The sequence below is a fragment of the Phalangium opilio genome, unplaced genomic scaffold (genome assembly GCF_054372755.1).
Source record: "Phalangium opilio isolate 3A_F unplaced genomic scaffold, DU_Popi_V2 ptg000002l_1, whole genome shotgun sequence".
Taxonomy (NCBI): Eukaryota; Metazoa; Arthropoda; class Arachnida; order Opiliones; family Phalangiidae; genus Phalangium; species Phalangium opilio.
In genome coordinates, this window is record NW_028324144.1 from 6,436,310 (window position 1) to 6,464,218 (window position 27,909).

At 37.7% G+C, this 27,909-nt stretch overlaps 1 protein-coding gene and 1 long non-coding RNA gene across 4 annotated transcripts in view; one reads left to right on the plus strand and one right to left on the minus strand.

Annotated features, from left to right (window-relative positions):
* Positions 1-12,921, minus strand: part of LOC149718443 (cell adhesion molecule Dscam1-like) — a 451,194-nt gene extending 438,273 nt beyond the window's left edge. For 2 of the 3 annotated variants that reach the window (XM_089845167.1, XM_089845159.1), the window contains exon 1: positions 12,465-12,921. In XM_089845167.1, the coding sequence (XP_089701293.1) occupies positions 12,465-12,531 (67 nt within the window). In that variant the 5' untranslated portion in view covers positions 12,532-12,921. The remainder of the gene's footprint in view (positions 1-12,464) is intronic. The other variant, XM_089845151.1, reaches the window with a different exon arrangement.
* Positions 5,088-6,698, plus strand: LOC149718457 (uncharacterized). The gene is made up of 4 exons (XR_016366253.1): positions 5,088-5,759; positions 6,113-6,175; positions 6,245-6,261; positions 6,322-6,698. It is a non-coding gene; the product is annotated as an uncharacterized LOC149718457 (long non-coding RNA).
* Positions 12,922-27,909: the final 14,988 nt, after the last annotated feature.

Here is a 27,909-nt window from a genome sequence, read left to right on the forward strand (position 1 = left end):
CCAAAAGCCATAAGCCTCGTCTAAAGGATATAGAGAACCAGTTCACTAAGTGTTAAAGAAATCTGTTGAAACGTGCGGAGGTTATTATTCCATAAAGGCTATTTACATTTTGGCCGCCATTTCACAAGATGGCGACGGATTGGAAAAATATTCCATAGTGTATAACTTCTACTTAAGAGTAACGTCCTGGCAAAATTCAAGCCTTCTAGGTAAAGCGGTTTGGGCTCAGCGTTGATTCTAATTTAAAATGTACAAAAAAGTTCGAGCTGTATCTTTGACTTACTACAATTTCCTTCGATAGGAAATTTAGAACAGAGTTAATTAAAAAATCACCGTGGCATGGCTGAAGTCTAAATGTTCTTAACCACGCTTTTCTAATATCCCTGGATACACCATGTGATAGACCTAATGGCATAATTTTCTTGAGTGGGACCGGAAAGGGAGAAGGTGGAAGTAGTAGGCCATTAGTCTGGATTATATAAAGGGTACTTTTCCACCTAGCTGCAATTGATAAATTAGTAGACCGCTTCACAGCGGTTAGACCGCGTCGTACATCCCAAGTGGCCGAACCGAGTACGAGAATACTAACAAAGGCTTATCTTTACTGCCCTTAGTAGCTGTTACCTCAATTAAATTATAATTAATACACTCTAATTTCTTCTTCCTCTCCTTTAGCAACTGCTTCGCAACTCGCGAATAGTGGCGAATTACCAAGGGATTGGACATTTGCTCGTCTAAAATCATGGAAACCATTTTTACCTCTCCGAGTGAATAACATATTTTAAAACGACCAAAAACAAATCGTTTCACTTCGTTATCTTTTGAATAATCTTCTATTTCGGTTTTAAATCAACGTTTGTAAACATTTTTTGGGACTAACACTAGAGGGGAGGCCTAGTTTTTCTTCCAGTAAGGCGCAACCCGAATATAGCCCTTTAAAAATAATAGAGAGCCAATCATACTTTTTATGGTCTAGTATATTCAGCCCACGGCAAATAGCAAATATATGGGCTTCACAAGTTGAACCCAAAATTCCATATTCAATTAAGCCCGAGTTATGATTTGAGTGTTTTATGGATGACCCCTTAGTTAAATTAGAAATCATTGTCCTCCTGTTTCTTGATTAAATTTAAACGGTCATCAGTGAAGTACTGAAATCATAACTAGAAAACAGTAGCCCGGACGGAAAAATGTCATAGAACATTTTCGACTCAAAATCGTCCAAAGAACATCCCTATGCTAGAATTATCAGAAACGCCATAAATTTAATTGAATATACGTGTATCTCTTACTACTTTCTTCGTGTCTTTTCAATCCATTATCTTTTACAATGCAAGAACAACAGAGTTTGTAAAAGAAAAAAATATCCCTTTTAAATATTTTATGGAATTTTAATGATTTTGTGAATCTTTTTTACTTTTTTGCCGAGCGCTTAGGCCTATACATTTAAACCAAACTAGACTGTTTTTTATTTATCAAAGATTTTTAAATTTTAATGAGTGTCGTTATTTTTTGTCGTGTGCATGGATTTCGCCGTTATCGCGTATGGAATTTTTTTTGCAAGTGTTTGACCCCTTAGAAGTTGTCCCATTAATCACGTGTCATATTTGCCCCCTTATTTCCTTTTCTCGCAAATTTCTCGTCTAAAATTCTCGGCATGGTTTATAAACTTCGGGCCCCCAAACTATATTCATTCGGTTGTTGAGCGTTAAATGATTAAGCCAAACATAACCGTTCCGACGAAGCTTCTTAGCTCTAGGCTAGGCGGGGAGCGTACTACGTGAACGTAACCAGGAGACATGATATCGCCTGGAATCGAGACTTTTTCTCGAAACTCTTTAAGCGGGCATTATTATGGCAGAGAAGCTCTTTGACTTAACTCTCTCCCTATTTCCCTCCTCTTTGGTGGAGTCAAGTTGAGTTGAGCATAATAGTTGGATCGTGTAAATTAACTGAATCACCGAAACGTTAGTGAGAAAACCGGAAACCAACGAATATCTACACTTGTTAGTGCAATTCTAAAAGAGCACCTCATAATGTCAGAGCTATTCAAGAAATTTTGGACTTTTCAATTAATAATCGCCGACTTTTCCAGGTCTTCCCTGATCGTTTAAATCATTCCCCTGAGAAATTTCACAGCTTTTTCCTTGTAGAAAAGAATTTTGTTTTAAAAACAGCATCATGAAGTTCATATGAGTTCATGCTGATATAGGAAAATTGTCGAACAATTCCCCGACAGTAACATAATACATAAATGAGAATTTTACAATTACCACGGGGACCTCTCCCTGATATCCTATTTACCAATAAAAGGCACGTCCAAATTTTTCCATGTATTGTGGAAACCCTGGATTAGCCGAGGGAAAAAGAGAGGAAAATATGGAGTTTTATCAGAACAGTGGATGAGTAAAAAGAGGAAGAGGAGAAGTATTGAAAGCGATTTTTAGACTGAAATCTCACAACGGGAGAGATGGAGGAAAATCTTGGTTAGAACATATCAATTGGTCGGTAGTATACTAGATATCACGCACTACGAACTGCTCTCTCGTGAGAATCTTACTGTCGAGCGTATTAAGTACACGACGGAACACGCTAGCAAGGTTAATAGCTCGATCCATAAAATGCGGCAGAAGTGTTCCCCCCCCCTGTTCGAGGCAAGGTGAGAATCTATGACAAAACTGAGTCACAGGGCTGCCATAGATTTAGCGTATTTTCCTAGAAAATATTTCCCGACTGAATCTCCAAATTTCCCCGTTTTAAAAGTGGGTGGTGCCTACTTGGGCGGGAGAGATTTTCAACGGTCTAGTTCGGCTGCTTAAGTCCGAGGCTTAGTAACTCAAATTGACAGTCTTAGACTGAAAATCTATGTAACAATTTAATTTTAATAATTAACTACCAACGTCAATATGTATTACCCGTCTTTCTGTTATTAGATTTATTAATAATTTTTAAAAATAAGCTCTTCTAAGTTCGAAACGACGAAAACAAAACAAACCCCGAGTCCCCCGACCTATGACCCGCGAGCAGACGACATAAATGAATCTTACGTTGACTGCAGCGTTGCCAGATTGAAAAAACGAAATTATGGTATTCTCGCTCCAAAATTATTGAATTCTTGGCAAAATTATGGTACGGCTGGTAAAGCCCTTTCAGGCATAGCGTGAGCAAGTGGGCTCTGTTCAAGGACGTGCTAGCCGCTTACCTATCCTACCCTATCATCCATCCTTGCCATGAGAACTCTATTGCGTTTCGTCTCGCAACTTCCAAGAAGTAGTATGCAATGAATTTCTAGGAATAGTATATTGAAGGATTTACGGTACACCTTGAAAAATTATTGAAAATATTGTACTAGCAGTGAAATTATTGAATTTAAGGTACTATTTAAAAAAATTATTGAATTTATGGTACCAAATATCAAAATTATTGTGTTTTTGCGTACCATAATGGTACATAGTAGAAATTATGGTACACTGTGAATTTCGAGGTGAAATTATGGTACTGTACCATAATTATGGTACATCTGGCAACGCTGGTTGACTGGCAGCCATGTTTACTATAATTCCCTTAAAAAGCAAGGACTACATGAATAACGACAGTTTCCCGTCCAACATTGATTAGGATACAGCCTCCATGTTACGTCTATGACAGAATTTTATGGATCAAGCTATTTTGAAAATACTACGTTTTTTTTGTTGAGAGGGCGCAAAATAGAAACAGCAACCCAGGTGTTAATAAAAAAACCGATTTTGTAGCCCCATTTTATTTAGTAACCCTCTTTTCCCAACTGTGGAAGGTTATGTTCTCGGTGTACAACACTAATTTATCCTACTCATCCCAACCAGGGCTAAGTTCCAAGACGCACGCATGGCGCAAAAGGTTTCTAAAGACAAATATCATTCATCCAAATCGATATTCATCCTAGTTACGTAAATCTCGTACGCTCTTTGTCCTATGACACGCGAGGGTGTAGTTGTTTTAATTCACAGTCTTGATAACGCAAGGTGGAGTGTTGGGATAGGTTGCTAGCCCTCCAGCACTGTCGATACTCATCAAAAGTGGATCGATCTACTTAGGAAAAGCTCGAATTCAGGATTGACCGCCGTCACCCTTTATCGACCGTTACCACCACCATCACCACATCAAGAGGAGCCCAAATGTCAACTGCATTAGGTTGTTCGCCCCAACCTGCAACCCCGGCAATCTCTTACATATATATAGGACAAAAAGCAAAAAAAAGAGGAGGACCGACCGACTTGCTAGCTTATATAAAGACAAGACTTGTACTTTGTCCGCGCAATAGGAGATAATAGAGGAAAACCGAACTGCCTACTGCATGGGTAAAGGAATAAGATGTGAGACAGAATTGCGAAGAAAGTTCATACTTTACTCGGAAGAAAGTACTGCATATCGCAAAAGGACCAACGGGATACTGAAAAACTAGGTATGGTACGTTGCATTCTGAGCTACGCGAAAAAAAAGTATCAATTCAATTTTTGAAGGCAAACGTCACATGATCAATGTCTCCCATATTTATAGAAGCTTCGTGATTGTGCCGCATCTCACTATCTAAAACTAAACTGGCGTGATGGAAAATCCCTGGGTTTTGCATCGGATTTTACATTTAACGTTAATTTTCCATTCTTTGGATAATTGAAGTTCCATGGTTTCGTGAACTCTTGTATAACAAGCCATGCTTGATAACAAGCCTTAGCTTGGGGCCTCCCAGCCTGAAGTTTACATAATATATTTCAATACTCTAATTTGTTGAACTTCAAAAATTTCTCAAATCCTAATTGAATTCACCACATCGCTTTAAAAAGTTTACGAGAAAAAGTTTTACTCAGAAACTCTCCATGTCCAGAACACGGAATATCAAAGATCAGCGTATACTTCTTTCGTAGAAAATTGTATACTTTTCACTTATCCCATATAGCCCATGGGCTTATTAGCTCCTCCAGGCCGCAGTAACCCAAAAGACTCAGTATATAAAAGGAAACGCCTTTTGCCTCGTCATCGCCAGGAACCACGGAGGGGAATTTCTTCACCCGCCTTGGCTAAGCCGACGTCTTACGTCGCCTAGCAAAAAAAAAAAAGTCCGCGAGGGAAGGCTTCTCGGAGGCTGATGTAGCAGCGGCTGTTATCGTTCATTAATGAGCTTCCGACTGTCCCCAATGCGCTATACTTATAGATCTAATGGTCAATCTATGGCGTTTACCCGTTTTATCCTAATACGGTAATATACCGCCCGGCGCTAAAGTACTAGTTAGCCTTGCGAGTCCCCTTCGTTACACTTATTGGGCATTTTTTTCGCCTTCAACCCTTTGGTTCATAGATTCACGACCACTGTCTCCTCTAGCTTCAGGCACTGGTACGCGAAATATAAGTCTTAGTCGACATAAAAAAATGGATCTTAAGTTCTTCACAATAATGAGGTTATAATACAAATATAAATTTGTATACGCAACTGGAGAGTCGTATAAAAATAATCGGCGTAGAGAAATAAAACAAAACACATATGCCATATAGATTCTTCCCAAATGAGCATATTTTTCGGCGTATTCTATTTGAACAGAGAGAGGGAGATAAGAATTACGTGCTCGTTGCTGGAAAAGAGGGAATAAAACCAATAAGCACATATGAGGCTCGGAGAGACCTAGTTCTCCATCGCTACAGAGCAGTGGCTCGGTTCTACAGTTCCCCACATGCGCAAAAAAGCGCAACAGAGAGAAATTTGTTCACGACTAATATTACGGCCAAGGGTAAGCTCTACTGTGGTGGTTCGTGCATGCTTACCTTAATATAAGCTAAAGCTAACCACGCTGATCTCTGGTGTAAGAATATAACTGTATTTTCTTGTTTACCGTCTTGAATTTCCTTCTTAACGGACAACGTGACGTCTGGCTCCTCCGCTATGCGCCAGGGTAGATGCGCGTGAGATTCAGAAACAACTGTGCCGTTTAAGTCACTATCCCTTTTCCCTCTTTATCTTTACTTTCTCTTCATCCTTGATAAAAACGCTATCTTATTATCTGACAGACGCATGAAAAAGTAGGGCCTTTGCTAGAAAGTAGTGATAACATAGGTTTGATAAGGGACATATAACTCTTTTTAGATCTCATGAAGACAATATCCCTGAAACAACGAAATAGCTAGCAGTTTCAAGGATTCCTGATAAGTATAAAACCAATCGAAAAATATACAAGGAAAACTTGGTGTATTAATGACTTTAAAAATACTAATTTAGACTGAATATGAGAAAACGTAATTCAGATGAAACATGGGTAAACATTTGTAGCAATTGAGGTCCATTTATTTTTCCAGATCAGTTCCTAAAGGTGCTCACCACAACTTTAAATAAAAATAAGAGCTTCTGTCGATTTAAGACCTTTAGTTAGAGAAAGCAGTGTCTTAACGGAAGAATAGATATAGGTATATTTGGTGCTCGGTCGGCCAAACGCTCCATTGATGACCGGTCCGAAACAGTTCCCCCGAAAATACCCGATAACATTCTTACTACCCCCAAGTTGCCCTAGAAAATAAAAAAAAATGTTTTGGGAGAGAAATGACCAAGATAGGGGCTAACGCATCCTTTTTTCTTATTTTGTGAACATCTTTGGCCCCTCCCAAAAAGGACTATGAGTGGAGCCTAGCTTCATTCTTTATATTTAGTTTTTCCGACATTTTGAAAGATAAGGAGGTTGTCTATGTCTAGTCTTCCCGACCCAAAACCTTGTGTATTTTTAAAGAGAGAGTAACACCAAAGACAAATAGGGATAAAAGAAAGTGAGGCAGAAAAAAGAGTGCTGGTGATATGCACGTGATTCACGTTGCTTCTGAGTCAACAAAAACGAATATTCAATCAGTTAAACTAGGCAAAAACTAGGGTATGACGTTTACTCTACGAAATCTATGATAACGAAGGATCAAAATAATCCAACGTCTCGAATGTCTCAAAAGCCAAAATATGTGGTCGGGAAAAGAGAAAAACAACGTCACAAAGTAAGTAGAGCGCTGATTGGTAGGCTCAAATATGTTAAGGAAAAAGTTAGACTTGCCATTGTATAAACATCACATTGCGCACAACTGAGGGCTATCGTCCATCGCAAAGCGACACTCTCACATATTTTATTTGCCTTTGGTTTTACTTATATTATGAAAAAGATACGATCTAGCTGTGCGGCAACGAGTGGGTTATCCCAGTGCGGTGTAAAAAAAAGAAAATGAAGTCGAGAAAATTGTGGTTTAGAAAAAAATTACTAAAATTTAAAAGTGACCACGGAAGCCTTCTCCTTTACAGGAAATATAGTTAAATTAAAATAATAGTAAAAATTATAAAAATCGGTATTCAAATAATAATAGTTTGAATATAAAATAATAAAAATAATTTTTCTTCCTCTTTTTACTGATTAGATTAAAGACAAAAAATTAAAATAGAATTAAATATGATTAATTGAAGTTTCATGTGATTAATGAATACAGTCTGTCGGACATGAAGAAGAGCATATTTTTGTATACGGTCATAATAAAAATATCATATTTTTAAAGAACAGTCATGCACAAAATATCATACAGTATTTTTAGATAATGGTCAGCATAAAAATATCATATTTTAAAAAAGGTCACAAAAATAACATCGCTTCATAAATACAATCACAACTACTCGGTGACACATTCGTGATCCCAGTAATGAATATTGTAACATATATTTTAAAGTCAACCTAAAAAAACTTTCCCCACTATTCCTTTAAGGATTTTTTTTCAAAAGTGTTAACGTTATAATATTCTAGAAAGAAGGGGACCATATTTTCTTGGGGTTTTTGGATCTACTAATGACTTTTAGCCCCGAGTTTTTAAGGCCCTGCTCCGTACCTTAATGGTTAGCGCCAGGGTTAACTCGTAGGAGAAAGTTTTTAGAAAATAAATTGATTTTCGATCAAAAGCCGCTGGCAGAAATCTCCCCCTTCCCTTCCCTTTTTCCCAAAACTTTTTAAAGTCTTTTCTTTGGGCCTTAAACCGTCGAACAAGCCCAGCTCGGCTCAATACATAATATTAATCCACCACCACCACTCTAGGCAAAGATGTAAGAGAACCAAAATAACTTCTCTCGAAACATTGATTAGCTTATAAAGGGTAAACGCGTGTAAGTAGGGTAATATGACGCGAAAAAGCAATTACGGTAAAATAGCGCGCTCCGCTGCCCGAAAATAGTGTATACGATCATAACCTTATTACGAGCAAGTATGGGTCTGCCTTAGGGCCTTTTATAAGTGTCATATTCGTTATAAAGTGTCTACTCCTGAAACGAATTAATAGGTTGCAGTGATTTCCTTCCTTAGTCGAATACTGATGGAAATCGGCTTTATTTCCTGGAATTTACGCCACTAGGCCACGCCCCTAAATAATAAATATCTCACAAAGATACGCCCCTCTATGATAAATACACAAGAACATGCCCCTCTTTGATAATTACACAGCCACCAGGATAATTTCACAGCCACAAAGACACGCCCCTCTTTGATAATTTCACAGCCACAAAGACACGCCCCTCTTTGATAATTTCACAGCCACAAAGACACGCCCCTCTTTGATAATTTCACAGCCACAAAGACAGGCCCCTCTTTGATAATTTCACAGCCACAAAGACACGCCCCTCGTTGATAATTTCACAGCCACAAATACACGCCCCTTTTTGATAATTTCACAGCCACAAAGACACGCCCCTTTTTGATAATTTCAGTCACAACGGCACGCCCCTTTTTGATAATTTCAGTCACAACGACACGCCCCTTTTTGATAATTTCACAGTCACAACGACACGCCCCTTTTTGATAATTTCAGTCACAACGACACGCCCCTTTTTGATAATTTCACAGTCACAACGACACGCCCCTTTTTGATAATTTCACACTCACAACCACACGCCCCTCTATGATAAAACACAAGGACACGCTCATCTATGATAAATACAATGCCACAAGGGCATGCGCAACTGCGATAAAAAAGGCATGCTCGAAGCAAATAACTTTTCGACCCATACTTATGGAGAGCAGGCAAATCTTATAATAGGTTAACCCGCTGTATGTGCTTTCGTATTAATAAAGAATTCTATTAAAGGAGAAATGTGTTTAGACTGAAGTACACGTCACGAAAAGGGTATTGTACTATTGTTTTCGTTCAAGATTCTGTAATGTAACGAGTAAGGTGGGAGTGTGCACCGTGTGAAATGAAAACCTCTTTTTTGTGTTGAGTATTTTGGTGTTCAGTACCAAACCACTGTTAATCGCTAGCAAAATAATTGCTCTCCGTCCTAATAGTTTTAAAATAACAGTAAATATGAAACTATAATTATGATGTAGTCTACATTAAGGTGTTTCATTGGGTGTCAAATATTTTCTTGTTATGGTGAAAGTTAAATAATTTTAAGTTTAAGTTCCGTTATGAAAGATTAAATGTTGTTATTAAAAAATTAGTAATATTTAATGAATTTAAAGAGATGGTGATGACTAAAATTATCTATAAAGCCGTTACAAATAAATAGATTTGATTCGTTTTAAAGTTAAATTTGGGTCCTTTCCCAATTTATTAACTTTAACTTTTTTCAAACATCTGCCAGAACATCATGGCTCTAATTTCTTTTGTACGTTGTTGGCAACCAAAATAATAAACAAAAGAATCTAGGCTTTTAGACCTAAAAACTATGAAACTTTCCAAACTTGGTTCAGTAAACGAAACATTCCTTTAATTACATTTCAGACAGTGAAAACAGAAACCAAAACACTAGTATATGCTTTTGCTTTTCGTAGACTTAGGTACAGCAATTTTATACTCTGAAATTTAGTTCAAAGGCTGTTAAGCTTATCAAGCCGTGTTTGTGAACATTAATAATTAATTGAAAATTAGCCGAAATTCTCCATATAAGGTTCGTCCTGGTTAATTTGTGGAGATCAAAGCATTAAACCCTTTCAAGTTTATCCAATGTTTCCACGTACGGTACACAATCAGAGATACCTAACCATAACAAAGGACTATTACGATAATGAATAATCGGATTGAAATTATGCCCATATGTGTATACTAGCTAAGCTACCTGGCGTTATAAAGAGGCTTTTTAAAGGGTCTGTAAAGAGGGCATCGGCCAATTTCTCCACATGTTTGAGTCCATTTCCTTGGAGCGTTTGTGAGCCTATATCTCTGTAACTCAATGTTGATCCCATGTTCTTTGACCATTTCCACACATATTGACCCAAAAACACATCATCCTTTAATTTATGACAGACTTATCGGAAACACCCTGTATATAAGATAAATACAACGGTTTTACAGTGGTCAGTTTTCGGTGCCACGATTTATTTTTCATTACCATAACTCCTCACGTGAAACGGGCAGAATTGTCAAAAGCATGGAAAGAAAATTAAGTCGATTCGACCGTTCTCTCGTTGACTATGGATGCTTGTAACTCCATAAAGAACTAAGGCTACAATATACATCATTAGGAAACGCGTTCCAGGAAACCAAGGAAGCTAAGCAGGTTGCGGACCCCGACGATGCGATGCGATGGCAGCACCACGCGGTGATATATCGGGAACGGAAATATATGAAGTTGGGCAATAATAAGGCGACCTGCCAAAGAACTGACTGAAGGAGAAATAATTCTCTTTAGCAAAGTTACTGATCTTCTCCTCTCTTCTGAGAAAACAATATTGGGTCCGCGAGATTATTTTCCTTTCTATTTTTCTTTTTTTCTTTTGCAAGGTTCAGTTTATTCCGCCAGTTTCTTCTACCCTTTATTGCAACAAAGAACTGGAGTATAGAAAGGTTAGGCGTACCGAATACATGTCCAAGAGACTTAAGAACGCCGGGGATTTATTTGTCAATGGGTGTGAGTGAAAGAGAAGCCGGTTTGTCGCTCGGTCATAGGACTTTTTCCATCGTCTTACCAAAGAAACTAAGGATTATCTAAGTGTTTCGACGTCGGTTCTGATAGTAATTCACCATCAAAACCGTTACGTTTGTCAAGCTTCCAAATCCTAACAGATCTATGGTTTATAGCTGAATTCTACTCAGAGTTTTTTTCATACTTAACCAAGATCACGTGGTTATTTGGGCGTACATACCATACCCGCCAACTAATTTAATAATTTTTAGGATTTTTTAAACTGTGTTCGAAAACAAATATAACTGATACATTTGCATGATTGCCTGATTTGTACGGCTGAGATTAACTTTAGCTATAACTATATCAATATCAACTATACGTATCTACACAAGGTCCAATGGAAAACGAAAATGATTTTTCAGGTTATGATGGGTGAGATTTATAGATATTCCTAAGATTCAAGTGACAGTCATTGTCTTTCGATGACACAACTTCAATTGTTGCGAAGTATAAACATGCTAGGTCGCTAATTACACTAACCGAAGCTAATCTAAATTAGATCTGCAAACTTTAAATGAAGTTTTCATCCAAAGATCCTCTCTGATTGCATCCGTTATAAATCTTACTTGAAGTACGATCACACCTGAAGCGAATTTTGTCCTATGCTTGTACGCTTCATACTCAAACTGTATTCAGTCTATTATACAAACTATGAATTGCTTTAAAATTTCCAAAAATTAGTCGAGCATTCCGTTTCCATACCTTAACAACTAATATTTCTTTATATACAAAAACTACAATATTTTACAAATTGCAGGAACTTGAATAAGGCAAAATCAGTTTTAATAAGTCTCAATGAAATTAATCTCTGAAAGTAGTTATACGGTATATTACAAATACGGTGTTAGAACCAAAACATTATCGGTTTTATGGCAGGTTTTAAGTCGAAAATGTTTCATGAAATTTTGCCTTGAAGTTTACCGTTTAAAATTTATAGTTTTAGTATTTTATAGTCGATCCCTTAAATAAATTAGTAGTCTTTCAATTTCTTAGTTAAATTTAAGGAGTCATCCGTAAAACGCTCCAAACGGTATATCCCTTGGGGCAAAATGTTATAGAGCATTTTCGACGCAAAATCTTCCATTGAACCCACGGTACTTTGGCCCTACCACCCTTCTTGGAAGCCGCTGTGACAAAACAGCTTCACTAGAACGTACTCTTACTGTTGGGACAATTTGCTAAATTGAAAATTAACGTAACTTATGAATGGTCGCAAATTACTACTAAATTGGAAACAGTTACTAAGCACCCAACCGTTTGCCTTAATTCTCTAAATCCCTTGGGAACATTTTGAGTTGAAACGCGGAAAACGAAGAATTTCTATAAAACCTTTTCGTAGTTATGTTTCGAAAACATCACAAACTTGTCTACTCGATAGATAGTTAATCATAAGCTAAGCTATTGTGGGCCAAGAAGGCTTATTGGCTAGGGGTCGACCACTGTCCCAATCCCTTCTGTATACTCTGAGGATCAAGGAACTTGGGTATAATTACAGGTTTACCAGGGAGAAATGAACTAAAAATCTCACCATTTTCTGGTATAAATGCCAGTATACAAATAAGAACACTGTCCACTAAGAATTTCTGCATCAACATGATTAAAAAAATCAAACACGGAATGTTAATCCGTATCACACTCTTTTCTTCAAAATGACTAATTCCATGACTTTGTGCGCGATAGGGTTTAATCCGAACTTTTAAAATTCGCGAAGGAAAACCGCAAGAATATGAGAGAATCCGCAACAAGAAACGTGGAAATCGCGTCACGGATCCATTTGACCCGAGGTTTCTTCAAAGCAGCATCCTACGTCGTCCGAGTCTAGGACGCGTTTGCTTTAAAGTCTGGTTGCGGACGCACGTGGGTGTCCGCATCAGAGAAACCGACCGATAGGGATAAAATGAGAAGTGAGACGCCAACGAGCTCTAGCGGAAGACCGCCGGAACTACTTTGGAGCGAGGCAAAAATCGATTTTGGATGGAGCTAAACGCCTTTCTTTTTTACCCGTAGTTGCATGGTTTTCTCACAAGTTTATTATATTAAGTCTCCATTGCTAAAAACTTTGAAGACTACATTGGAGGAACAATGAGTAAATCAACTAGGAGTACTGAGCAAAATGTAGTTCAGGATTGCTATCATTCGTACACCTCATTTCTCTAAAGCTGAAGCCCGTGGTGCATAGCATATTCGTTTGGAAAAAAGCTTGCGTTACGGTAATAGTGTCATCTGGCTACGCAATTCAGGCACGCAACGCTACAAAATGCGAAAATGTGTTGTAATCTTTAGTTGTGGAGTCTCAGCTTGCCGAAATTTGTACAAGATGTTTCCTCTGGTTCACCATGTTTGCTTTACGTACTTTGGAGAATAGTACAAAGCTGTGATGTCTAAGCATTCATAACCCTATAACTATCCCCAAAAGAAAGGGTTAGTCGTATCTTGTTAAGACCAAACTAAAGAGACTGCTGTTCTATCTTCGTTTTAAAAGTATCTGTTGTAAACAAGAAGTGAATCTTGGCATGGTCTGCACTCATTGGTTGAGTTTGGTTACGGTTGAGATAGAGATCGAGATCATATATTTACGGAAAATCGACCACCCAGAGACGCCTCTCTACGTGAAATACGCCGACTGGGAGACTAAGGTGCTGAACTAGTACCGTTTTCTATAATCTCCTGTTTCTACATCCTTCACTATGGTAAAGTAAAAAAAAATACTATTTTGTGCCATCACCATGGCTAAAGTTCTGTAGATGACAGCGATTAGCATCTTGTAGACTTATGGTACTGTTATACTTATGGCATTGTTTTATATTTAAACCTATAGTACGTAAATGTGGGTCTGTTGTTTCGGCATTGTCCGTGCGACACAAAAATTCACAGAACGGTTGCGCCTTCTTTGGTTCCGTAAAACTTGAATAACATTGAGGACTAGGCCCTACTGCGATTGTCCTTATTGGTGGAATCGAGTCACACACACAGTAGGAGGTCATCGTAAATGTTTCCAACAAATCCACCACCATGTGACTCCTCTTGCGAGAAATACACGCCCTTCTACCCTTCAATAATGGATGCATGCTCCTAGCAATATCGCTTCACTCCACACTTATGGAGAGTATGATAAGCTTATGATATATATTTTTTATTCGTACTGTACAAGCTACGGAAGCGAGAAAAAGGAAAATACCGGAATTCCTCGCGAGCGGGTCGGACTTTTGCGAAAATACGAGGCTACCTTGAACAAACATGTCCCAAGTACGAGTAACGATACAGTGCCAAAAGGGCAGGAAAACTAAAAATACAATGTCCGAAAAATTCGTTCTTGTTTATTCTCTCCTAACATAAAGAATAGTCCAGCTTTAGGGGAAACGAATCGAGAAAAGAGTTGTCTCGCAAGAGTCGCAACGAGCACGTTACCAGGGTTCCTTCAGTCATGGTTAGGAAACTCCCTAAGAATTTATATTATAAGCTATGTTATATTTATTTTTCTACACTTCATTTAAAATGGACGTGTAACCACTATACATGATTATCTCGTCGCCCAATCAGAGCAGTTTTCCAACTGCCCAGTAAACGCGTAGGACGCGTCTGCATGCAGATTTTTTCAAAGCCGAAACTGCGTGGTTGCCTTTAAAAGCTTAAGTAGTCTATGTTACCCCATTTTGCTTTGTTCTTTCTTTATATCAAATTAATCCAGTTATTTGGGTGGTTTGGTGTAAGGGCATACTGATAAAGACACCGTTGCACTTTCGGTCTAAAGTTTCTCTTCACCATTACATCGAGGAACCCTGAGGTAACGATCCCATACGGCGGCAACGCTGCTTTGCTGTTGAGGACTGAGAGATGGAAAAACAAAAGGCGAATAGTACGACAGGTGGCGCGGTCGTTGTTTTATGCCAAATTATATAACCGTTTTCTCCCTCTAGGTCTTTTTGCCCCCGAATTTATTTCCACCTCGAGTCCCAAAAGGGTGCAAATCAAACACAGGTATAGTTCATAATAAAATTACCTGAAATAATGTTAACATTTGAGAAGGCTCCCAGAACAGAATGACGTCATTTCCGGTAATAAGGTCATTTACTGAGAATTCTTCTCACGAGACGAAGAATTCTCAAGTTTTTGACGCAATAAAGGGAGCAACATGACTACATCCGTCCTAGTTTATAAACGGACCACGTTATATTAACAGTCGGCATAACTAATGCCCGAGCCAGTAATTACAATTTCGCTGTTCGATAAACGTGTTTCGCGGGGTTAACGATTTAGAGTTGGAGACGTTTACACGATTCCTTATCTACTAGTCTCTACACATCGGAGGGGAATATACTGTAGTTGCATTATTGCTTGGAAGTTCATGATAAATGGGTCAACCAACACCTTAGTCCATATTGAGATCAATTGTTCTCAGTTCCATTTTCAGTACCGTTTGTTTTCTTGTAACCAAGGCCCAAAATTTCAAGCCAGCTATATGCTTTTCAAGTCACCATGATGAACAACAGGAGGTAACAACATTTCACTGGGCATTAATTAAGTCGTCTCACACTTAAAACTATATCATTTAGAAAACGTTTTCTTTAACCCCTTCTACTGCGCTTCCGAAAATATTCCAGCCTTAGAACAAGCAAAGAAAAAACTGGTTCTCTGCGTTACTGGTCTAATCTAGAAAATCTATAGACCTAGTAGCTTCAATAAGCCAAAAATGACGTCGAAGCCCTATTTTTTTGGGAAAAGAAATGGGAATGGATCATTGAGGTGATAGATGGCACTATTATAACAATTGGTTTATGTTTTCATGGTGCATTTTATTCATAGAACCAGGTTCCCAACTTAATTGGAAAGATTTATAATGCTGCCTTTATATAACAAAGGAAATATCATGAATTCTCCATTTCTTTTCCCAAAAAGGGACTTTGACGTCATTTTCTGGCATATTGACGCTACTCGGTATATAGGTAAACTCTACTCTTGTTCTATCGCATTGTACAGTATTAAATGAAACACCAACAAATCAAATTGTATAAAGATATACAAGTGAGAATAGTATCCCATAGATGTCGTTATTTAGATACAACGGGGCAAGATTCGTTGACAAAACCGCACATAATCTCCTTAACTATGACTACTGCACATGACCATGCAGGAATTATTGTACCAAACGGTCAAGGAGATTTCAATAAAAACCTCCCTAGGCCTTCGTTCAAAAAATGGTAAAGAATAGGATAGAAGAAGGATCGAAATATCTTAGCATTGCTTTCAACGCCTCGTAAAATTCCACTTCATAGCTTGACACTAAATTCTTCAATTCAAACCGCGTTACGTTTCCTAGTACCTCACAGCCTTTCATTCCTTCTATATTGTATATCGTGGGAAAATATCCTCTCGAAAGGGTAAAGAGGAGACGGGCTTCGTATAAGCTGCATCGAACGAAAAATATCTTAGGCAAAAAGAATTGTAAGCCTAGTATACAGTGTGGAAGAGATCAGAGGAACACCTACCTTTGTGGAAAACCCCCAAAACCCCTGACGGATTACTTCACTGCAGTACATTTTCGAGCTCGTATACAGGGTGTGACATGTGTCATTGTATGCAAATGAGAACGTGCAACAAGTATCATAGTGAATATCGTTTAATGATACGCACTTTGAAACGTTAAAGACCTACGATTAAGCTTAGGAACTAAGGCCTCACACTACAAATTAAAGGGCTGTTTGGTAAACCCATCAGCCTAAATGTTCGATGTGCCTACCGTCGTGGTGTAGGCACTCTTCAAGACGATTGTCCATGCCTTGTATTACGTTTTCTAGCATTTGAGGAGTGATTCGTTCAATTGCGCTTCGAATTCTGGCCTTCAAGTCGTCTACATTTAAAGGTTCTGTTGCAAACACCTTCCCCTTAACATATCCCCATAAGAAGAAATCAAGTGAGGTTAGGTCAGGGGATCTTGCTGGCCACGGAATTGGTCCACCTCTACCGATCCAACGGTTTGGAAAGTGCTCAGTTAGCCATTGGCGAACATTGACCGCCCAATGTCCCGCATCAATGCTAATGGTAATGCGTCTATCGCATCACTAAACTCGAGGCGCAGGAAGTGCAAATACCTGTCACCAGTAATGTTGTCCTCGAAGAAGAAAGGTCCGATGATTCTGTTCCCCAGAATGCCAAACCAAACATTTATCTTCCATCGAATTTGATGGTAATGTTGCCGTAACCAGTATGGATTTCGTTGGGTCCAGTAATGTAAGTTATGTCGGTTTACCGTACCATCCCTGTGAAATGTCGCCTCATCAGAAAAAAGAACCTTTCTTAAGAACAATGGATCGGTTTCAATTAGCTCGCGCATGGTAAGACAGAAGTCTTGACGTCTTAGGTAGTCATCGTCCGTTAAGGCTTGATGGAGGTGGATATGATAGGGCCGGTAGTGATGCCGATGTAAAATGGCAAGAACGGTTGAATGGCTTAGACCAACCTCTTCTCCGACCGCTCTACTACTAGTATGAGGATTGGCTTCAAAACGTGCTAGAATGTCGACTTCCCTATCATGATTACCAATTATACGGTCTCTTCTACGTTGACGGTCTTGCACGACGAAACTCCCGAAATCTGGTAGGTTGTCTCTAATGTTCGTGAAGGTTCTTCGAACCGGCCTTCGTCGGTGTGGGAAGCGTTCGGCATAAAGCAATGCCGCTTGTTGAACGTTACCGCGACATTCACCCAAAATAAACGACATGTCCAATTTTTCTCGGTTGGAGTAGGCTGCCATTCGTCTACGACACAGGACTTACAACGTTTATACGAACTAAGCTGCTAGTAACGACGCGTACGTTTGATTGAATAATGTGCCGAATTCTCAGTGCCGCGGATAATTCTGACCTTCCTAACCTCGTATGGATTCCTTATCTAAGTAGGCCAAAGCCACGAGTTTAGTAATGCGATAGACGCATTACCATTAGCAGTGATGCGGGACCTGTGGTTCCAGCAGGATGGTGCGCCACCACATTGGGCGGTCAATGTTCGCCAATGGCTAACTGAGCACTTTCCAAACCGTTGGATCGGTAGAGGTGGACCAATTCCGTGGCCAGCAAGATCCCCTGACCTAACCCCACTTGATTTCTTCTTATGGGGATATGTTAAGGGGAAGGTGTATGCAACAGAACCTTTAAATGTAGACGACTTGAAGGCCAGAATTCGAAGCGCAATTGAACGAATCACTCCTCAAATGCTAGAAAACGTAATACAAGGCATGGACAATCGTCTTGAAGAGTGCCTACACCACGACGGTAGGCACATCGAACATTTAGGCTGATGGGTTTACCAAACAGCCCTTTAGTTTGTGGTGTGATGCCTTAGTTCCTAAGCTTAATCGTAGGTCTTTAACGTTTCAAAGTGCGCATCATTAAACGATATTCACTATGATACTTGTTGCACGTTCTCATTTGCATACAATGACACATGTCACACCCTGTATACGAGCTAGAAAATGTACTGCAATGAAGTAGTCCGTCAGGGGTTTTGGGGGTTTTCCACAAAGGTAGGTGTTGCTCTGATCTCTTCCACACTGTAGACTTAGCCTTGGTTTAAAAATTTACGATTTCATCGGGGTGCAGTGCTTTTGGCGTTTTAAGTATGTTTGCTGCTTGAATCAACTATGAACTATCATTGATAGAACTGCAACTATAAACGATCAAATATCAGAAATATAATTTTGAGTCTCTTTTAGTGCATAAACACTTCAAGATTTGCGAATCAGCAAAACTCTCAAAATAATACAGGTTTTTCAAGTTATCGAACTCAATTTTTTCACCTTGCATTTTTTGTACTAATATCAATATCAAAATTGATAGAATGATCACCAATATGTTTACGAACTATCGAAATAACTATCATATTCAAAATGAATTGATAGTGCCCATCACTGGCCAATAGTAACGACATTGTTTATAAGAGATGACAAAATTAAAGACTGCTTGCGCCATCTATGTTCAAACGTTTTTCCTCAGAATACAATTGTTACATCCTCCCTTGGTTAAGTCGGATTAAGGTTGAGAACTTGAGATACAAAACTCAGTAGATGACATTTTCTATATACGACAAATCGGACACCAGAAGCCGCTTCTCTATATTGGTTATCGACTCATACTTAAGGAGAGTGTGATAGGCATGTGCTGTAATCATCACCGCTAATGTGGATACTGAATCACGGTTTAATTGGTTTAAACTAGCGAATTACCTTTTCAAACCCTCAATTTAAATCTGCGCGACGTAATATTTTTATATTAACAGCGATAGTAAAGCAATGTCTGAAGTTAATTTAAAGACCAAACAGACGTAAATTACGCATCGAAGCGCAAATATTCACGTGTACGCTAGCATTAATGCAAAATAGAGAACAAGAAAAAACCGTTTAAAAAATAATATAAGGATATAAAAACACTATTATTTGGCTTAAATTCGTTATTCGCTTCGGGGATTCCATTGAGTTTCAAAAGGAAAAAGCCCCTAAGATCTCGAGGCACCTAAGGCGTTAAAAACGAAAAGGACTTTTCATTAAGTCCCGTTTTCGTAACGGGAGCGGGAATTCCCTATAGGAAGAGGAAACCTTTCCTTCCGGCGACCTATCACCTTCTCACGAATTCCGTTAGAGAAAGAATCAAAGGGGATTGCCAGAAAGTACGGCAAAATCTAAAAAAACAGAAAAAACCGTGGAGGCAGCAAAAAAAATCATGGCAATTCTATATAGCACGCGTAGAAACGTTTCTCCTTTTTACAACATTTTAAGAGCCGGGGAAAAAGATCGGAAACTTATCAGCGTTTCGTCTAACGAGCTGCCTATGAGAGTGTAAACAATATACTCTTGGCAAGCGCCTTGAGAATAAAACGAATCAGAATTTCATAAAGATCCTCCTTTGAAGTGTACGATTTAAGCGCCTCCTTGGCTGTATCACTGATAAGACTCAAAATTGTTGACGCATGCGCTAAAGGTAGCGATATTGTTTCTCCAAGCATTTATAGCCAAGAACAGCTTGGATTCATAATTGTGTAGTTTGTTAAAGTTCTCTCAGAAATTAATGAGGATGTTATTTGTGATATTTTGAATCGAAAATGCTTTATGACACTGCACTGTTCGGGTCACCGTTTTACAATTATGTTTAGAGTGTTTTAAGGATGACTCAACCTTAATTAAATTAGCATTTTTCGGTTTCTCTGGTCAATTCTAAGTGGTCATCTGTAAATCACTCCAAACATAATTTGGTAACTATGGACGACTTCGAGTCGGAAAAGTTCTGTGAACACTTCCGACTCAAAGTCGTCCAAAGTACATAAACACCCCCCATAATTTCTGACAGACCTTTTACAAACACACTGTTTATTTTATTTAGGTACGATGAAATTTCCGGAATGTCAGTAAGATTTTTAGAGGACAGTAAACAACACCATTCGGGCCTTTTCTGCTTGGAATTATGGACGGAAAAATAAACAAACGCTCAAGGTCTGTTTATCTTTAAAGTTGAGGTAATAGACATCCACAAGGAGATGTATGGAATTATCATATTTTCGGGAAATTACCAATTACCATTTTGAGATAAAATTTATTGTTTAGAGGGTAATATATTAAATATAAAAGATATGGTATAGTAATGCTTGAGACTCACTAAGAGCTAGTTTGAGAACGACGCGATAATTGACAACACTCGGTTTTGCAGTCCATCTTTCTATTTGGTCTGTACCTCAACTTGCCTCGTTTCAGGAGAATCTAAGACGTTTCACTTACGTCACTTCATGATAAGTTTTCAGTAACCAGTGACAAACTTATGGAACATATCATACGAGCTTATTGCATCTATTTTTTATGGATTTCCTGGAAACAGAGTATATAGTATAAACCTGCAGTCTTTTTAATTTTATCCTCCATGCCACAATGATTTATAAAGGTTGGAGGTAAGTCTCCCAGGTTAGAGCCATGAACTACAAAATTTCCTTTAGAGGCCTAATAGATCGATAAGTTGAAACAGTTTTCTTTAACTGAATAAGTGAACATTTGCCGGTAACGCCTGGAGGATTAATATTGCATTGAATAATATTGGTGGACAAAATCGAGGAAATCAATAATCCAGTCTTATTCAAGCATTAGCTTCGCGCGGATATTACATGAGATAAGAACAAAGTAGTGCCACCTCCTCCAAACTAGGGTATTATTTCACAAGAGACGTAGCTGAGACGGGACTAGTAGTTCACTTCTAAGTCGTTTTTACGGGCTTTTAATCGAATTCATCGGAATTCTGGTAGCAGTTCATGGGAGTCTAGAGTACGTGACCGGGAAATTTATTAGACGAACCATGGCTCAATTTTTCCCAGATTTAGCTGGGTACATCGACAGACTCACGACTTCATCGGTGAGAACGAAAGAAAATGCACGTGGTGTATATGAAGAAAGAATAAAAGGAAAAGCTTTTTATTTCCAGGGATATAATCTCGTCTTTTGTTCGCGATATCCTTATTTGGTGATAAAAAAAAACCTTTCGCTAGGTGTCCCTTACAAATATTTCTATTTCTAAATCATTTCCAGAAATGATATTTGAAACTTTTTAAAACTAGGCCTCGTAACATAATCTTTACTAAGTATGCCTTTCAAGAAAATTATAAGGGGAAACATATCCTTACGGCACATTTACCTGCTCAGATATTGCTCTATTACTTCATGAAATCAGACATAAAAAGCGCCAGGTCGTTCACAAAAGTCAAAACGCATAATTTCGGAGAACTCTGTTTATAGATATTACTGAGAAGTTTTAAGCCAAAACATCTCTTCATATTTAGCAAGGGATCCGTATTGATCCAGAGTTCATACGAAAGTTTTAATTGAAAACCCCCGACTTTCATGTTATTCGAGACGAATTTTTCCCATTAACCCGGTTAGTTTTAGATTACCGATGCTCATATTTAGCATCGTTTGCCGCGTGGTTTGATAAACAACAAGACATTCCTGGCTTCTAACGAAAAAGAATCTAAATCCTTGACTTATCTTGCAGGCTGTGTACGAACTCAAGCAATGTTCAAGGCTTTCAATAATCAATAGCGGAACTTGATGTCCGAAGTCATTAAAAACCATTTCGCGCTGGGATATAACAAAGCCAGCGACAAAACCAAAAACACTGAATAAAACGCGTACTTACGTAACCCTTCGAAGAAATTTTCACAATAAAGTCATTCAGTCAAATAACGCGCTGAAATTAAAATTTCATGATTTCAGTTAAACATAATGATTATTTCATTATGAACACATAAGAAAATATTGTTATCATTTAAACATTATCCCTCCCCGAATTAGGAGGAAGTTTTCCCCCCAAAAAATAGAGTTTCTGCTATAGATAAACATGATAAATCTGAACTTCTTCTTCGGCCAATTGCATGAGCTTCTTTAACGCGAGGAGTCAAGCGTGATCGGGTGGGCTATGTCATAAAAATTAGGGAAAATAAAATAGGTTCCGACCATTGGAATATCGCAATTGATTAATGGGTCAACCTAGTTTTTTAAATTACAAAAAAAAAATCTTCTTGGTGAAATGTTAACTGAACTTAACGAAACTTAATTTTAAAGAGGAAAACACCCCTAATTAATTTGTATTACAAACGTGCAATGGAAATGAGACTTTCCCTTTAGGTATAAGAATTATAAAAGAAGGAATAGAAGAAAATATAATAGGGTTTATTTCTCTCTAAGGTTTCTAGTCCACCACGGCTTAATCTAATTTCTCGAAAAAGCATTATTCGAATTCCCGTATATCTTTTCCGTATGCCTGAAGAATCCAGGTTAACCATTTCAAGTTTTCAAGGCGATTAAATTACTTTGGGCTCGCTTTTCACGTTTCTAATCTAATTTGAGGTGTGGCAAGCACGTATGAATGCGAACACTATTAAGTGTTAGAATGTGATGCACCAAGAAAATACTAATCCACTCTAACTCTGGTTTCAACTAAATTAAAAATCCAAAGGAATTATTTATACACCCAGAGCGGCTTTCTTCACTCGAGTATTAATTAATTTTGGTATATGAACAGTGAAAACTAATAGCCATTGTATTTGTTAACTGGGAATATGGTACCTTCGTCAAACCTTGCAACCTTTAGGTCGATGGGGATTGGATTTCCGTAGGGTGACCAGTAAAATTTTTAAATTCTTTTGAAAGGAAATAGGTCTAATAGGAAATATAGGAAATTTATGGTGGAAATATAGGAAAATACTTATATACGAAAGGAGTAGTGAAAATGAATGTGTGTTAGTTCGAAAACAAAATAATTATTTCACAAAATAGGAAAAACATAAACTATAAGAAATTTCGATATTCCCACATCATGCACATTCAATATTCACATAATATGCCTAATTAATTTTCCTCCAAGGTTTTCTTGGGTTCTGATAGTTGTAACTTCAAGTATTAAGTTACTGAAGTATCGTTGCAAAAGAAAGAAGTTGGACTATCACATGGGTCCAAAAGTGTTTCCCCGAAGAAAAAAAAAAGAAGTTGGGGTTGGGGTATGACAACATAGCTTTCAAAAATTGAAGAAATAAATCATAAAATTTGTTGGTATTTGGAAGTTAGCTTATTTATTAATAAGCGGAATTATTATAGTATACCACTGCTAGCAGAAGTAAGATAATTGACTAGAAGTATCGAGGTAACCAAATTCTTTACTCGGAGAAAGTGAATATTCTTGATAACACACCAACGGTTGGCCCTCTGGTAGCGGTTTCAGAATTTTTTCTCCAATACGTGAGACGGTAGACGGCCGAATTGGATTCAAGCACCCGCGTCCGTGTTCCGCGGCTTTAGGTTGAGCGGAAGGGGGTAGGAAATATTTTTGGAACTCGACCAATTTTTTTCTCTCTGGTGTAGGCGCGATGGAAGCGACATAAAATCCTCAAATTTTTTCGCTAGTGCCAGGATCTATTACCAATTCTTGAGCACTTTACTTCTAGTCCCTTATCTTACTTCAGCTGCTAGTAATAGACTAGTAACTAGAAAAGCACACTAAATTCGCTATTCGCAGGGGCGGTTCCTACGAAGGGCCACTGCCATTTGAAAAAAGGGTGGGAGGGACGTCGGTCAGCGACGAGGATGGCGAACTTTGGTCTTTGTTACTGTAGTCTGTTTAATTGTTACATTCTCTGCTTTTTAGAACGGGGATCCTATAGGTTTTAGCGTTGGAAATTAGTCCTAGCTGCACACTGTGGGGACTTTTAATTTATCTCGAAAAGCATGTCACGCACATCAAAAACTCCCTAATTGTAATTGGAATTAAATACAGACCACGATTCTAAAACAAGGTTAACTGATTTAATTGAAAAATCTGATTTAAGGCAAATTAAACTACATTGGCTAAGTTAATGTAGCCAGTACTTACCTCTTTTGGAGTTATGCAGGTTCCGTGTACTCTAAAATGAAGTGAGCTAGCCTAAAAACTTGTAACCATTAGTGTTCACGTACAAATCTATTCTAATTTATAGAGAGCTGAAGCTTTTGACCGTTTGGGCCCGCGTTCAAAACGATACTGAGTTGTAGAGAGCTAAAGCTTTAAACCATTTGAGCCCGTTACTAAGAACCTTTTTTACAAAACTTCCGATTTCGACTAAATTTTTAACTGTGAACTTCTACTGATGGCATAAAAAATAGCACGTAAATTTTTTCTTTGTTTAAAAAATATCTAATTTCACAAATATGGATAAGCCTTTAAAAATTCGTTCTTTTTTTTTTCGTATATTTTATCAGAACTTACGATTTCAACTTTTTAAATGTGAGCTTCTACCGTTGGTATAAAAATGACAGATAAACTTTTTTTTCTATTTAAAAATTATCTGAGTCAACAAACATAGTTATGCCAGAGAGAACTTATAATAGGGAGTGAAGCTCTTGCCCTTGACAGTGCTAAATATAATGTAGCTCAAACAAGTAGGCTGCGACGCTAAAACTGGACAGGTAAATTTCCGGTCACATGACACTCTTTAATTTTAAAGTTTGACCTCAATCACTATTGGTTGTACAATTACCCAATAAGGGTTCGCGATTTCGAGTGCGACTGGCGCCATTTGGGGTTATTTTAGGTCGGACGTTTCCCTTTCCCTAAAAAGGTAGAGTCCATCTCCTCTAGAGACCCTCCCGCAACATTCTAGAACCACCCTAGAGGGAGGAGCCACAAAAAATTACACCGGAAATAGACCTGGCCAGTTTTGTTGATCACGTCATTGAACTACATAATATTCCTCAGTTTTTACTCCCTATTATAAATTCTCTCTGGTTATGCCTTTAAAATCAATTTTTTCGTCTATTTTTTACATTTGATCGTGTCATAATTACAGATTTTAGAGCAATCGTGGTTACGGTGTGTAATGGACCATGCTTATAATGTTAAATATCGTTCACATCGCTTTCATGTTTAAGTAAGATAATTAACATGATTTTCTTTTTTCCATCCGAATTTGTTCTGAAACTAATTGTTTATCTTTACTTTACCATTGAACGTACCATTATAAAAAATATTAACGATTGAAATGTGTACTTTCGTGAAAGTTTTCGTATTATACTGTTTGACGTATGAAGTTTATTTAAACATTATATTAATAGTATCCTCTCCATTAATGTAAGTTTCGAGTTTACCTTGCTATTGGTTAAAATCAAGCGTAAAATTAAATGAATATTTGTTATCCGAAAAGTTAAATCTAAAACACTCCAATCGAGGAGCAGATCACTTCTTCTTATGGAACACGTAAATTATTAATTCAAGATCATCATATTTTAAAATTTTATTTGCGATTTTATTAAAAATATTGGAAAATAAAGACTTTAAAATACAGCAAAAAACACTTGTTGCTCTCTGCTGATAAATGTACAAATACAAATGTTATGAAAGGCGTTACTAACCAATAAAGCGGCATCACTCAATCGGTCAAATATTTCCTTTACACCTTTATTTAGTGCTAGCTGTAGAAAAAAACTATGACTGAATGCACTTTGAAAGCGGTCGCAGGTAATATATTGCATTATATACACAATTTATAATCAATCAAACGAATTAGTTGGAGTGCTCCGTATACCAACATTATTATCAAAATATCCGGTGATATATTCAAAATATTCGAGATATGAAAAAACACGTTACTTAATAACATTTTATACCAAAATTATCCCTAAATATTGTCGATGAGATTTTTCTAGCTTCGTTTAACATAGAAGTGAACTGCCCCTAAGATTCATGTTAATTTTGTATATAGCTGATTCGGAGTTTTAATGGGTTTCATGTTTGTGTACAGTAACTCCAGAGTTCCTCTTCCGTGTTTGATCTTCAGGAGTTCCCGGGTTAATTATTTGAACTCCTCCCATGCAGAGTTTATCTTGATATCAAAGATCATTACCATTATAACGCAATATATTCTGGTTTTACTAAACACGAGACTTTGGCACGGAAAAATACAGCTCTTTGAATGTTACATTTCACTACCAGATGTTGTCGACGTGAAAAGCTTCTAGTTTCAGTTCGTTATGTTAAATTTTACTAACAATTTTATCTTCAAGTTTAGCCTGGGATTTGTGAGTTTTTAAATGCACAAATGTTAAGTGATATAAGCTCGTGAAATAATAATTGATAATTTATCAATTTCTTAGGAAAAAGATGTTGTAAAAGATCAATTGGAGGAATTTTTAAGCGGGAAATATTCCTTTTCGAGGTTGAGATTTTATTGGTTGCTGCAATTCGTGATACTTAACTTAAAAAACGTGACGTAAGAGAGTCTTGAAGCCGAGTAGTATACTGTATAAGTAAAATTTTAAATACACCTTTTAATTATAGACTTCAGCATGTTGGTCTTGAAAAAGTATTACTTAAAATGAAATTATTGAAGATTAAAGTTCATTATGATGATGAACTTAGCTTGTCCGGCATTGGCATGAATCTGGGGGTAAGTTCTGGCATATTTCAGGTTATTTTATTACCAGTAAATAGGATACATGATTATACTCAATGACACCATATTTCAATTGCATGATTAAAGTATTTTTCTAGATCGAAATATTATTTTGTCTCATTTTGCTATAGTGCTAATATTGAAAGTTCTTGTGATTATGATATTAAATAGGGCTGTGCGAGCCTTGATTTTTTTGAGTTCGAGCTGAGCCTTGCTTTTGGGATATCAAGCTTCGAGCCGAGCCTCGAGTTTCTTATCGGGCTTCGGAATATTAAAAAAATGCAGAAAACGTAACGAAAAATATTTCAATCTAGTAGTAAAGGCACCCGACGTTGCCCGTCAGCTTGTCGGGACATTTTTAACTAGTTTTCGGACCGCTAAATAAGAGAAGTATTTTCAATGGCGTAAAAAGTTACGTTCCACTTGTAGAAAAGTTTAGCAACGAAAACGGATATTAATTTTTCATGAAACGTGCTTTCTTTTATCCTAAAACGCATGGATAAGCCGTACTGCCCGCACATGCCGAACCCAAGAGATTTTACAACAAAACTTTCCCCGTATTCTAAATTTTAGTTCTTCCACGCTGGATGTCATTTCAACCACTTAAATAAATTTACTGTAAAGAGTTATTATATCTCTCCGCCAATTCAAGCGGACACCCGGATTATCTTGATGACCGTGGATTCTCACTCTAGATCTCACTCGACGGAACAACTATCTCTTGCTGGATTTGAAAATGATGTTTGGGCCATAATCGTTGCGGTTTTGTTACTTCTATCAGTTGTTCTCTTCATCGGATGGAAAAGTGACACGATCAGACGAACTCACAGAAGCACTTGTGGAAATTTATTCGAGAGGCTATGGTTCCTCATCTCCGATTTCCTTCAAAATGGTGATGTATAACGCATTAGAAATGTAACAAAGGAAATAAGTAACATATGCAAATCATTATCTTTAAGTACCCATCTAAGTCCATTTAGTATATCGTCTCCCCCCTTTCTTTTACGTAAGCGCTTCCAGGAGATCGT